This window comes from Girardinichthys multiradiatus, chromosome 10 (assembly GCF_021462225.1).
Source record: "Girardinichthys multiradiatus isolate DD_20200921_A chromosome 10, DD_fGirMul_XY1, whole genome shotgun sequence".
Lineage (NCBI taxonomy): Eukaryota > Metazoa > Chordata > Actinopteri > Cyprinodontiformes > Goodeidae > Girardinichthys > Girardinichthys multiradiatus.
The window spans coordinates 29,148,052-29,162,442 of NC_061803.1; the positions used below are offsets into that span (position 1 = coordinate 29,148,052).

At 40.2% G+C, this 14,391-nt stretch overlaps 1 protein-coding gene across 7 annotated transcripts in view; it reads right to left on the reverse strand.

Annotated features, from left to right (window-relative positions):
- Window positions 1-475: 475 nt before the first annotated feature.
- The window catches only part of myocd (myocardin), a 179,662-nt gene continuing 165,746 nt past the window's right edge, over window positions 476-14,391 (reverse strand). For 4 of the 7 annotated variants that reach the window (XM_047376057.1, XM_047376058.1, XM_047376062.1 and 1 more), the window contains 4 exons: window positions 6,407-6,553; window positions 5,949-6,077; window positions 1,927-1,984; window positions 476-1,730 (listed from right to left, as the gene is read on the reverse strand). In XM_047376057.1, the coding sequence (XP_047232013.1) occupies window positions 1,114-1,730; window positions 1,927-1,984; window positions 5,949-6,077; window positions 6,407-6,553 (951 nt within the window). In that variant the 3' untranslated portion in view covers window positions 476-1,113. The remainder of the gene's footprint in view (window positions 1,731-1,926; window positions 1,985-5,948; window positions 6,078-6,406; window positions 6,554-14,391) is intronic. The other 3 variants (XM_047376059.1, XM_047376061.1, XM_047376063.1) reach the window with 3 other exon arrangements.

Below are 14,391 nucleotides of genomic sequence, written 5' to 3' on the forward strand. Positions count from 1 at the left end.
AAAGCTTATTGAGTGTTGTTAAAAGGATAGGTCATGCAACACAGTGGTAAACATGCCACTGTCCCAGCTTTTTATGGAATGTGTTACAAGCATCAAATTCAAAATGAGTGAACATGAAATATCTTGTATTTGTAGTGTATTCAATTGCAAATAGGTTGGACAGGATTTGCAAATCATTGTATTCTGTTTTTATTAACCTTTTACTCATTCCTAACTTCACTTGAATTGGGTTTGTACACACACACCATATGTATGTGTGTGTATACACACACACACACACACACACACGTATGTATGTGCGTCTTTGTATTTATAAAATGTTTTGCAAATAAGGCACAGTTTGTCTGCTGGTTTAAAATTAGACCAAAGATTTCTCAGACATCGCTTTCTCTTTCTGTCTTCCTGTACATAAATGTGTCAGATACTGTAGATAGTTGTATAAAAAGAGAACAACAACCATTCCTATAGTCAAAGCTCAAGCAAACTGTGACAAATGTGTATTAAGCAAGAGGTGCTCCGTGAGTGTTTTTTATATCATATTTACATCAAGTGATGAAACTGTCATATTAAACAGTTTGTAGTCTCTCCCACACCACTGACAACAACATGCAGATGTTACAATTTTTTAAAAGGTTTATATTTACAAGTTGGCCGCTAATTAGAAATCCAGATCTGTTCGTTGGTTTATTTTTGGAATTTTCTTCCTTTTTTCCAGTAACACAAACATAGGTAGGTATGCAGTGATTGGAACATTCCGTGTTCAAGTCTGCGTGGTGTAACACTGATGGTGCATACAGAAACTCCTACATGTGTCCACGGTTAGTCCTCAACTCCATGAAAGTTGTGCGCATCAATGTCTAAAAGGGACACAGATTGTATTAAAAAGCACCTGGTTTTTTGGTTACGACAACATTGGTGGAAAATAAGTTCATTAAAGTTAAGATTAAAGATAAAATTTCACTGGACGACATCTGACTGGGTCGTCTCACTTTAGATGACTATATAAAATAATATTCACTGTATGACAGCAAAGAGTGACTTCTCACACTTGGACTGAAGCCAGTAAGGGAAGAATTCGATACTTCTTTGGTATTGTTGTCGGCACTATTGCTTTCACCAGTGCTCGAGTTGAAGGTCCATGGCAGAGTTCAAGTTAATGTCTGTCACATCCAAGAATTCTGTGTTAAAGATGCTGGGCGCACTGGGCTGAGAGGCGCTGAAGGCAGTAGCAGAGCTGGGAGGCGTTAGGTCTAGCCACTCCATTGTTTCCCATGGCGTCTCACTGTAGGCCATGCTGACCATACCCTGAACCTCAGGGACAGCAAAGACCTTGCTGCTAACAGGTGACACAGGCGGGTCTAACCGATCTCTGTTGGTCTGAAGTTTGTCCTGTTGGGAATGTTGAGGGCGGCAGTGGTGGCTGTGGAGGCTGCCGTACTCTTCGGCATCTCTGTTCCCTTCGTCTTCCTGGACTCTGTCCTCGGCAGCCATTTTAAGAAGAGCCATCTCCCCTCCCCGTCCAATAGGACTGCCTAGCAGAGTCTGCAGGTGGCTCTCGGCGGCGTGATTGGCTGCATGGTCGTGGGGGAGCTGGTTAGGGGACAGGTGCTCGTAGTGCCAGTGGAACCTTGGGATGAGTAGGCCGGGACACCCTGGGGACACAGTAATGTGAGGCACAACTTGTGTTACAGAGGACTTCTCCCTCTCTTCTCTTGCGTTAGCTGGCATCTCTTAAGGAGAAAGAAGAGGATGGAGTGTCTTAACATTTCAAGGAAGTGGATGCCAACATTTCCGATAAAACTCGGATTAATTGTAAGATTTTTTTGTCTGGTGATGTTTTACATCAGACGTTACAAGACGTTTTTACTCAGAGTGATTTTGGGGGCAACTACACTTTCTAAAAGCTAATAAACATATTCTGCTTACCTCCACTTTCGATGAGCACATCCAACAGTTCATCCATCTGCTGACTGCGGGTCTGTTGCTGTAAGTGCAGTAGAGAAACATGTTAATAAACTGTCCAAATCACTAAAATGTAATATGACTACATTCAAGAATTTCACATTGAGATCTCCAGAAGTCCCTTAATCTTGCATATGGGAAGCACGATAATGCTTGTAACTTGGACCTTAATACGAGACAAAGTAAATTATAGAAATCTCAGAAGCTGGCTCTGAAAGTTTCCTCTGGAAATGCTGGCATTAAACAATGCCACTTTGTGAAGCATGCTACTGGTAGCCAATGGTCTACTGGGTAAATTGTCTCAAAATGACTTTAACATTGAGCAAATGCAATGCTCCAAGTTTATGTAAAACCTCAAAATGTAATGGCTCTTGTTCAGTTCATAATCCTGTTGAAAAACCCAATGATCACAAACTTTTAGTTTACTGGCAAAGTTCACCAACATTTTGTTAAAAATTTCAGCTCAGCATGGCATACACTCTAACAAGATTTCCAGGGTGATTGGAAGAGAAATCGCCCCTCAGCCTCACATATCCCCCACTGTACTTAACAATGGGGATGCAGTGCTTTTCTACATGTTAATCCTTTATTCTATGCTCTTACCCTAAAGCGTAGTCTCGACTGACCAATGCATATGGTTCCACTTAAAGTTCCATTATATTACTTTTGTACATTTGTTTTTTTTCCGGCATGGTATCAACCAACCTGTTGGCATATAGATAGCATTCAACCAGTGTTATTGAGTACGGAGGATCTTGAGATGGAGATTTTTCTTAACCTCCATCACCATCCTGCGAGCTGATGGCAAGATAGACTGGGTCCTTGTGCAGCTTTGTCACATTTCCAGTTTTACTGACTCATGAACATCATCACACTTTTGCCATAATTGAATGGAATGTTCACTTGCTAAATGTGCTCAAATGTGTGAGCATTTATACAGCAATGACCTGTTTGAAGAGTTTCAGTCAGGCTTCAGATCTCATCATAGCACTGAAACCGCTCTGCTGAAAGTCACTAATGATATTCTTATGGCCTCAGATAATGGACTTGTGTCTGTTCTGGTTCTGTTAGATCTCAGTGCTGCATTTGATACAGTCGATCATAATATTCTCTTAAAAAGGCTGGAATATGCTGTAGGAATCAGGGGAACAGCGCTAGGCTGGTTTAAATCTTATCTGTCTGACAGATTCCAGTTTGTTCATGTAAATGATAAATCATCTTTAAACTCCAGGGTTAATTGTGGAGTACCACAGGGCTCAGTACTTGGGCCAATTCTCTTTACTAAATTTGACCTATTGGAATCATATATAATCAGGCAGCATAGGATACATTTTCACTGTTACGCTGATGATACTCAGCTTTACTAATCCATAAATCCTGATGAGCCCAACCAGTTAGATAGACTACAAGCATGTCTTGAAGATATAAAAACTTGGATGACTTTAAATTTTTTGCTTCTAAATTCAGACAAGACAGAAGTTGTCGTCTTTGGACCAGAGTCTTTAAAAAAGAAACTGCATGGTTAATCACTTAACTTGGATGGCATTAAATTGACCTCTGATAATAAAGTAAAAAACCTTGGTGTTATTTTTGACCAGGACATGTCATTTAAATCCCATATTATACAGGTTTCTAGGGTTTCCTTCTTTCATCTTCGGAACATTGCCAAAATTAGAAATATCTTGTCCAGGAGTGACGCTGAAAAACTAGTCCATGCATTTGTTACTTCAAGGCTGGACTATTGTAATTCTTTACTATCAGGATGTCCACAAAATGCAGTTAAAAGCCTTCAGCTGATTCAAAATGCTGCAGCAAGAGTTCTGATGAAAATTAAAAAGATAGATCATATTTCTCCTATTTTAGCTTCCCTTCATTGGCTCCCTGTTAAATCAAGAATAGAATTTAAAATTCTCCTTCTCACATGTAAAGCCCTTAATGATCTAGCTCCATCATACATCAGAGATCTGATTGCTCCATATGTTCCTAACTGAGCACTTCGTTCTCAGACTGCAGGTTTACTGGTGGTTCCTAGAGTCTCTAGAAGTAGAATGGGAGGCAGATCCTTTAGTTATCAGGCTCCTCTCCTGTGGAACCAGCTCCCGGTTTTGGTCCGTGAAGCAGACACCCTGTCTACTTTTAAGGCTAGGCTTAAAACTTTCCTTTTTGATAAAGCTTATAGTTAGAGTGGCTTAGGTTATCCTGAGCTATCTCTGTAGTTATGCTGCTATAGGCTTAGGCTGCTGGAGGACATGGTGACCACTTTCACACTCTTCGCTACATTCTCCTGCTACTCTCCAATTTTGCATTATTAGCTGTTATTTCATTCTTTTAACTTTGTTCTCTCTTTTCTCTTCCTAGAAGCTACACCTGGCCTGACTCTGTGTTTACCTGAGAGGGGCATCGTCCGAGCTTCTGCTGGCAACAACTTAATGCTCACCCTCTACCGATGACCCACATGGCCCTGTCTTTCAGTGTTTAACCCTTTCTCTCTCCTAGACATTGCAACTGACTGAGCTTTTACTGTGACTAACTCTGTGCTCTCTTTCAGACTCTAACCTTGAAAACTGGCTCAGAGTTTATCTGTTCATTCTTTCTAGGTGAAACAAATAAAGGAGCTACATCCATTAACATTTACTTTTCCTTCCCATAGAAAGTACTCCTGGATCAGTGCTTCTGTGTTCTTTTTGTGTCTCTGCTCTGTTCTCTCAAACCCCCAGTCGGTCGTGGCAGATGGCCGCTCACACTGAGCCTGGTTCTGCTGGAGGTTTCTTCCTGTTAAAAGGGAGTTTTTCCTCTCCACTGTCGCTACATGCATGCTCAGTATGAGGGATTGCTGCAAAGTCAACGCCAGGGACTGTACACTGTCTCTACATGCTCATCCAGGAGGAGTGAATGCTGCAAATCTCTGACTCAATGCAATCTGCTGGGTTTCCTTAGACAGAAAAACTTTTTATCCAATTTGAATAAATAACTGAATTTGACTGCACTGTTCAATGGTTACGATTAAGTGGAATGTATGTACCTGACTTTTGTGAAGTGCCTTGAGACGACATGTGTTGTGAATTGGTGCTATATAAATAAACTGAATTGAATTAAACTTCTTTTTTCTATCCTATGGTGTTGGCAGCATCATGCCGAGGAGCTGCTTTTCTTCAATGTGGATAGAACAGCTAGTCAGAGTTAATGGGAAGTTGGAGGGACCTAAATACAGGGCCACCCAGGAAGAAAACCTATTAGAGGCTGCAAAGGCTCCAACTGGGTAACACTACAAAACACAAGACTACAGCTAAAGCTACAATGTTTAGCTAACAGCAAATTTATGTGTAAGAATGGCCCAAAGTCCTGACCTACATCCAATTAATAAATTATTGAAATACCTCATGCTTGAGGTATTTTGCAAAGTAAAACTGGCAAAAATGTCATTGTCTAGCTGTGCAAAGCTGGTAGAGAAATATCCCATAAGACTTGCAGCTGTAACAGTGGCGAAAAGCAGTTGTACAAAATATTGACTGTGGTGGCTAAATACAAATGCATTCCACACTTCTTTGTAAAATATTTGAAAAACACAAATCAGTTTACCTCCATTTCACATTTATGCACTACTTTGTGTTGGTCTATTAAATGAAATCATAAACTTTAAGTAGGCAAGTTAGGACAATCAGCTGATTTTCTTTCATTTCTTCACTATCTCTTGATAAAATACAACTAAAGAAAATGTACACAAAAATGTTCAGGATTTTAGCACAAATCCTGACAACCTGGCCGACTCAAACTTTAGTAAAGGACTATTTTAGACTTGGCAGAAAGGTTGAGAGTTCATGCAGTGATAAAAGCAATTATTGGGACAAACAGGTGAGACACAGGTGATGGACGTATGAGACACAAAAACAAGAAGATAGAAGAAAATTGGAACTGGAATCACAAAAGGTCAAATGAAATCCCTGGCCAGCAAACTCTACTAAATTCTAGCACAGAATTAAGTTTACCTGCTTGACTGCATCCTCATAGCATGGGGGCTGTCTTAAGTCAGATGCATCTGAATCTGAGCTACTGACGGCAGGGGGGGAGACCTGGCACTTTTGGCCAACATGCCGGGAAGAAGGCAATGCTGACATCTATATGAGAAATAAGTGAAAAGTGTCGTTAGCATGTGGTAGGGGAGCTTACGAAATTAGAGTTGAAGAAGAATTTGGGTTCCATGTTTAAGTAACCTCATCACAATTGTTATTTAAAGATTAATTAGTGTTTTACCTGGTTAAGGTTTACCTGTGCAAAAGAGTGTGATAACATACAACAGATATGACACGAGGGACAATTCAGACAGGTCAGAAATGAACAGAGAAGAGGATGAAACTGCATGGAGGGGGGGGGGACTCACTTAGATAACACTACCTGACTAATGTTACAACAGGACAAATATTTAGAACCTTTACAGCACATTTACCTTTGGTTGCATATTCTGACTCTCGGCCTTAATAGGGCTGCTGTGGTTAAGACCACAGTCAGCTGAGCTGGAAAATACAGCCTGAAGGCTTCTTTGGTCTGAAGGGTAAGAGCAGTTTAACTGCTGGCTGCCGCTCCTCTGCTGCACCTGCAGGAGGTAGGACGTAATGTTAATCAACAGATCAATCACAAATATTCAGAACACATAGAAGAGTCACATAAAGGAAAACAACCAGTCTGTAAAATTTCTTAATGCTATGTAAAAATATTCACAGCACTTTATTCATTTTAACCCCTTTTCCATTGCTTGTGGAAAGCCTAGGTCGTATTATCGATACAAATTTAACCAAATTTCAATTTCCTGGGGTTTTACTTTTCATGGGTAAATGGTCCTACTTTGTAGATGGTCTTTTCAACTTTCCCCATGATTTTTGAAGGTTGTGTGCAGCGAGGTCAGGCACCAGCAGCTGCAGTAATGGTGTAGGCTAGTATAGATATAAATCATATTTATACCATTAATTTGCCATAAAAAGCAGTTTTAAAACCTAACCTGTGCAGTCAATTCATCCAGAATGAGCCTACTTTGAAATGTTTGTTTTGGAGTTTACGGAGCAGCGGAGCTCCGCTTACAGATCAGTCTGGGTGCTAAGGTAAGGTAAGTCTCCCAGAAGATAAGTGATCATTTTCATGTTCCGCCATTGTCTGCTCTACTGCCTATGCATCTTTTACTTTACATACATATTTTCTTATGATTAGACAGTCAACGTATCAATTCCCTGTATTTCTGGACTGATTATCAGCTTTTTCTTATTCTAATAAATAAAATCCTTTCTAAAAACATGTTCTGTAGTTATCTGATATGACTTTACCTGATGATAATAAAATAAATATAAGTATGTTAATCTGTGTTTAGTAGTTAAAGTAAATTAATTATGCAGTTGTAAAGCAACAACTCTGACCAAATGCAGGCTGTAAAAAACTAAATGTAAAATAATGATTTAAACCGTTCCTGTTTATGGATCCAGTACAGCCTAAGGAATAATGGGAGGAAATAATCAACTGTATAATGCTAAAGCTACTCATCATCTATTATTTATCAGTTAAAACAAAAACAAGCTAATAGTATTTTAAAAAGAGTAAAAGAGTAATTGCATCTGCAGGAATGAAGGTGTATTTAGTTTTCTTCACAACTTTCCCATGCATCATTAGGCTGATTTAAATAAATGGGGTCTCTAAGCAATGGAAAAAGAACCTAAAGAATTCCCCAGGATTCCTAATACCTGGGTAAAACAAATCCTGGGACCTTCGATGGAAATGGGGCTTTTGTCATGTTTCAACAGCAAACGTCCATTAATTCTGGGGGGGAATCACATAATTATGAAGGGAAAGGAAAATTAAACATGGTTTTTAAAATGTTTTACAGATAGAGATCTATTGTACTTTTCTTAGCTCCAGTGTAACCTTTTTTGTAGAAGCACCTTTCAACACAATTCCACAGTCGTCCATTGGCTGATTTTGGGATATGTCTCAACCAGCTTTACAAATTGAGAGACTAAAGTGTTTGCACATTGTTTTTTTGCAAACTTGCTCGGTTTAATTCGAATCAAATGCAGAGGGTCTGTGAATATCAATATCCAAGTCTTGCCACAGATTATGACATAACATTTCCTGGACTTTCACTGGGCCATGGTGATACATGAATGTGCTTTGATCTAAGCCATTTCATTGTAGCTCTAGCTGTATGTTGAGTATTTGTCCTGCTGGAAGGTCAACAGTCACCTGAATCACAACTCTTTTGCAGTTTCTAACATATTTTCTTCAAGGATTGTCCTGTATTTAGCTCCATTCATCTTCCCATCAGCTTGATCATTGCCACAGCTTGATGCTAACACAACCCTGTTAGTTTTTAACCACACACAGCATTTTGCATGTAGGTCGAAAAGTGTTGGTCTCATTTAACCAAAGAAGCCTTTGCAAGCTGCAGGCTGGACTGCTTATGGCTCTCTTTCATCAATAATTTTCTTCCATAAGAACCAGATTTGTGAAGTGCAAAAGTAATGATTGTCAACTTAGTAAATTCTCCCTCCTGAACTGAGGAACACTGCAGCTCCTCCAGAGTTATCCTGAGTTTACTGGCTGCTTCTCTGATTAATGCTCTCCCGGCGAAGTTTTTCAGTTCTCTGTGGGATGTTTAAAACTTAAAAGCTATTTTTTATAACTCTCTTGTGCTTTAAACTTCTCCATAACTCTCCACCTAACCTGTCTGATGTGTTTCTTGGTCCTTATGATGGCGTTTGTTGCGTAATGTTCTCAAACGAAACTCGAATAAATTGCAGCTGGATTATACTGAGCATACTGAGATTAGATTATGAAGGATCAAAATAACAAAAATTAACTTGAAATTAATTGAAGGTGTGAAATACTGAACATGGTAAAAACCAACATCTGATTAATTTTGCCTCTATGAAAATTAGAATCGGTAGTAGTCCTTTGCCATTCGCATGCCTTTTCAATAGTTCAGCAGGGATATTGTTGATCACGGGGTGATTCGGGGGGAGTCATAAGCAAAGAGCGCCCAGGTTGATTCTCTAGACTCTCCACCTCAGGCTCTCTTTAACACGATGAGACAGGAATCAGGCGCCTTCTAAGGAAGAGGGAGGGAACAGTGGTCGGTCAGCTGACAACTGCCAGAGTGACCTGGCACCGAGAAACGCCGAACCTCTTTTTTTAAAATTAAGTGCAATCTTAAGAACCGAGTAGATATTTGAGTTCAACGAACCGACATTCTCACCTAAAAACATAGTAAAAGTTTATTTGGGGTCACAGAAAGTGTATTATTTACATTTTTATTCACAATTTGTGACACCATCGTCTGCCATTGCTACTCGAGCTCGACCAATCCAATTCAACTCGCAGTGAATTATGGGCAATTGTGGGATACAGACTACAAAGTCTGCTGTCGCGTCGGGGCTGCTGTCGTATTCCGATCTACCGGAAGTAACAAAAATTACACTGTGGACGCGATGAATGATACGACTAAAGTGGTAAAAATGGAGGTGCTAAAATGAAAACGGAACGTTAGATTTTGATAACCTTAATATTTATAACATTAATATTTACCATGTAATCATTTTAATGACCTCCAAATTCATGGATTCTAATTTTCACAGAAGTGAAATTAATCACATGTTGGTTTTTACGGCGCTCAGTTTGACCATGTCCAGTATTTCATACCTTCAATTCATTTCAAGTTAAATTTTTTTCACTTTGACCCTTCATATTAGATGACATAGATGACCTCTTTTGCCTAATAAGGTGACCTTTGAAGTCAAGTCAAGTTTATTTATATAGCGCTTTTCAGCAACAAGGCACACAAGGCGCTGTACATACGGAAAAACATTACAATGATACAGAAAATCAAACAATACAGGTAATTAAAAAATAAATAAATAAGAATAGAATGATGGATAAGAAAATGAAAGGAAAATTGGACTGAAAACGTAACTAATAATGTTTAGGTGGCACAGTCAAAGGCCACTCTAAACAAATAGGTTTTTAATCTTGATTTAAAGCAAATTAGGGTTTCGGCGTTTTACAGTTTTCTGGGAGTTCATTCCAGATTAGTGGAGCATAAGAACTAAAAGCTGCTTCTCCATGTTTGGTTCTGGTTCTGGGTATGCAGAGTAGATTTGAGCCAGAAGACCTGAGAGGTCTGGGTGGTTGATACACTGACAACAAGTCTGTAATGGATTTTGGTGCTGAGCCATTCAGTGATTTGTAGACTAACAGAAGTATTTTAAAGTCTATTCTCTGAGCTATAGGGAGCCAGTGTAGGGACTTTAGAACTGGGGTGATGTGCTCTACTTTCTTAGTTCTAGGGAGGACGCGGGCAGCAGCATTCTGGATCAACTGCAGCTGTCTGATCGACTTTTTTGGCAGACCTGTGAAGACACCGTTGCAGTAATAAATTCTACTAAAGATGATCGCATGAACTAGTTTTTCAAGGTCCTGCTGAGACATTAGTCCTTCAATCCTGGAGATGTTCTTCAGGTGATAGAAGGCCGACCTTGTTACTGTCTTTATGTGCCTCTGAAGGTTCAGGTCTGAGTCCATCACTACACCCAGGTTTCGAGCCTGACTGGTGGTTTCTAGCTGTGTTAACTGAAGCTGTGGGCTAACTTTTAAACGCTCTTCCTTTGGTCCAAAGATTATTACTTCAGTTTTGTTTTGATTCAGCTGAAGAAAATTTTGGCCCATCCATGCATTGATTTCTTCTAAGCATTTACCCAGCGCTTGAATGGGTTCATAGTCACCTGGTGACATCGTAACATATAGCTGTGTGCTGTCTGCATAGTTATGATAACTTACGTTGTTGTTTATTAAAATCTGAGTTAGGGGGAGCATGTAGATATTGAATAGGAGGGTCCCTAAGAAGGAACCTTGGGGAACGCCACATGTGATTGTTGTGGTCTCTGATGTAAAGTTACCTACTGACACAAAAAAGTCCCCGTCCTTCAAGTAGGATTTAAACCAATTGAGTGCTGTACCAGAAAGGCCGAGCCAGTTTTCCAGGTGCTCTAATAAAATGGAGTGATTAACAGTGTTGAATGCTGCACTAAGGTCCAATAATACCAGCACTGTGGTTCTTCCACGGTCTGCATTTATACGGATGTCATTGAACACCTTGACAAGAGCAGTCTCTGTACTGTGGTGAGCAGGAAGCCTGACTGGAAGACATCAAAGCGGTTGGTCGTTGTTAGGAAGTTGTTTAACTGCTGAAACACAGCTTTTTCAATAATCTTACTGATGAAGGGGAGGTTTGATGTAGGCCTGTAGTTTTGTTGTAGCAGCTTGTCCAAGTTGCTCTTTTTCAATAGAGGTTTGATAATTGCTGTTTTCAGGGCCTGGGGGAAAACACCTGACAAAAGGGACGAGTTTATTATTTGTGTTCAATCAGATGTTACTACGGGCAAAGCTTTCTTAAGGAAAGCTGTGGGTAAAACATCGAGACAGCAGGAAGAATAGCTTAGTTGCTGTACGATTTCTTCTAAGTTTTTGTAGTTTATTTGGTGAAATTGGGAAATTTTGTCAAAATCAGTTCTAGTTGGAGACAACTTTGGTACTGGAGTTGATGTGGATGTGCTGACTGCCCCTCTGATCTTTTGGGTTTTTCCAGTGAAAAAGTTAGCAAATTCATTGCAGGCCCTGGTAGAGTGGAGTTCAGATGCTACAGTTACAGGAGGGTTTGTTAACCTGTCGACCGTGGTAAATAATGCACGAGCATTGGTAATGTTTTTGCTGATGATCTCAGAAAGAAAGATTCTCTCGCATTTTTCAATTGTAGGTTATATCTGTATAGCCTCTCTTTATAGATCATATAGTGAACCTGGAGTCCACTCTTTCGCCACCTGCGTTCAGCTTTTCGACACTCCTTTTTTTCACTTCTGACTGGTGGAGCACTTCTCCACAGAAACATTTTTTTTCCCAGAAATGTCTTTTACTTTAATTGGAGCAATTGAATCAATGATGTCCGAGATTTTAGAATGAAAGTTATCTACCAGCTCATCTACAGTGTTACAGGGCAAAGTGGAGGTAGAAGAGTAAATCTGGTTAAAGGTTTCAGCAGCACCGTCCTTAAAGATGCGTTTTCTTATCATGTATCTTTGGCAAACTGAGTCATTGCAGATGATGCTTTCAAAAACTAACAGAAATGTGGTCAGATAGGGCAACATCAGTTACAGACACCTTGGAAATGTTTAGACCCTTAGTGATGATCAAGTCCAAAATATGTCCCTGTTTGTGCGTTTGCTGTTTAACATGTTGAGCCAAACCAAACTTTCTAAGAGTGTCACATAGATCTATTGCACTTCTGTCTTCAGGATTGTCCAAGTGAATGTTGAAGTCTCCCACAATAATTAAACAGTCATAATCAACACATATCACAGATAAAAGCTTATTAAAATCTGCCGTTTTGGACTTAGGAGGCCTGTAAGTATTCAAGAACATGGTTCGGATCGGGCTCTTTACCTGGAGAGCCAAATATTCCTAAGAGTCAAATTTGCCCAGAAATACTTTTTTACACTCTAATAAATCTTTAAACAAAGTGGCCATCCCTCCATCTTTTCTTTGCTGTCTGCTCTCACAAAGAAAATTGTAGTTCGGAGGCGTCGCCTCTATCAGAATGGGAGCTTCATTAAATTCATGTAACCATATATCTGTTAAAAACATATCAAGATCGTGGTCAGTAATGAAGTCATTGATTAAAAATGATTTTCCTGACAGAGATCTAATGTTCAATAACAGCAGTTTATATGACTTAGTTGTTGATATTAACTCTGTGTGTGGTTGTACCTGACAGTTTATGGCTTTGTTTGATTGTTTATTACTGTCTCTTATCCTTTTGGCTTTGTTCTTTCTGTATAAGCACAGATATTTTACAGCTATCTCCTATTAGGGGCCCAAGTCTTTCCTGGACATGCTCATTTCTGATAGAGTTACCAGTGGGGCCCAGACTGTATCACAGAGAAGTGACTTGAAGGTCCTGATTAGGAGGAGATAGATTAGGAGGTGGTGGAGGTCTGCAGCATTTGGAAGATGTTGGTTTAGTAGCTGGGCCTCGGCCACGGGGGTGTTGAATGGAGAAGATGTCAGAGCCATTTGGGTCCCGATTTTAAGAGCTCCTTTCATGTTATCAGAATCCAGTAAAGCAAAAAGCGGGCTCAGTGGGGAGATGGGAGAGTTCTGTGCAGTCTGGGTCGGGGTCTGGGGTGAGGGGGGTTTACCGGGGGTGTCGGTCTGGGTCTGGGTTTGGGGGGATGGGGGTATAATGGGGGGTCCACTTCTCCTGTGGATTTCGACGGGGAGACCTTTTGTGATGACCTCTCTTTCTCAGCCAACTGGCTGATTGTTTCTGCTGGAGCTGTTGGAGGCAGCGTTATCATTGTTGTTGATACTCCATGTTCTCTGCTGAAGGTCGAAGCTGCTGGTGGATTATTTACTGAATATAAGAGATTAGAAGTGAGACGTCTGGCTCCCGGCTTGTTCAAACAGAAACCATCTTGCTTGAAGAGTTGTCTTTTTTCCCAAAAAATATTAAATTTGTCGATGAAGTTCACAGGTGTGGTAGCACATGTTTTTTCAACCACTTATTAATCATCAGAAGTCTGGAAAAAATCTCATCTCCACAGAAAATCGGTGCAAAGGGTCCGCTGAGAAACACCTTGATATTGAGACCTCCAACAATATTCAGCAGACGAGTGAAATCCTCCTTCAGTCCTTCTGATTTTTTCTTAGCCACGTCATCCATGGCTCCACAGTGTATAATAAGGTTTTCTAGACATGGGCGCTTTTCTGTGATTGCAAGAATATTCTCTGAGATATCAGAGACCACGTTACTCATACCTATCATAACTTCTGTGTTTTTCTTGTTGCAGAAGTTTTTAATCCCATCCACAGCTGTGTTGCCCACTATTAGGGTTCTTTGTCCGGTGGGGCGCTTTTTCTCTGGCAGCTTAGGAGAAGACTGTTTAGAGTGAAGGTTGTTCTCAAACCTTTTATTGATCTCAGAAGATGGATAATTTTCCTGGTTTTCATTCTGTAGTGGAGCAAATCTGTTTTGGAGGGGAATTCCATTATTTCCAGCTGTCTCACTCCTATCAGTTGTTGTGACAGCAGCTCACTGTCAAAGTCTTCTTTTCCCAGGGGAAACGGGGGCATTTCTCTGTAATTCTGGCCATTCTAATTTATTTAATTGCTGAGATCTTCCAGTGAGTCGTCCACCTTGATTTTTCTGGCATGCGTCTAAAACATGCCAGGGGGGTCTGCCGGTAGGTTTATTCTCATGGTTCTGATTGCCGGCTGAGTCGTTAAGCTAGCTGTCACTGTTTGGGATCACAGGCAGAGTTGAATCATCGCTGTACCCCATATTCACCTCCACATTCACTTCTAGTTGATGGATTTTCATCTCCAAAACAGCCAATTTCTGTA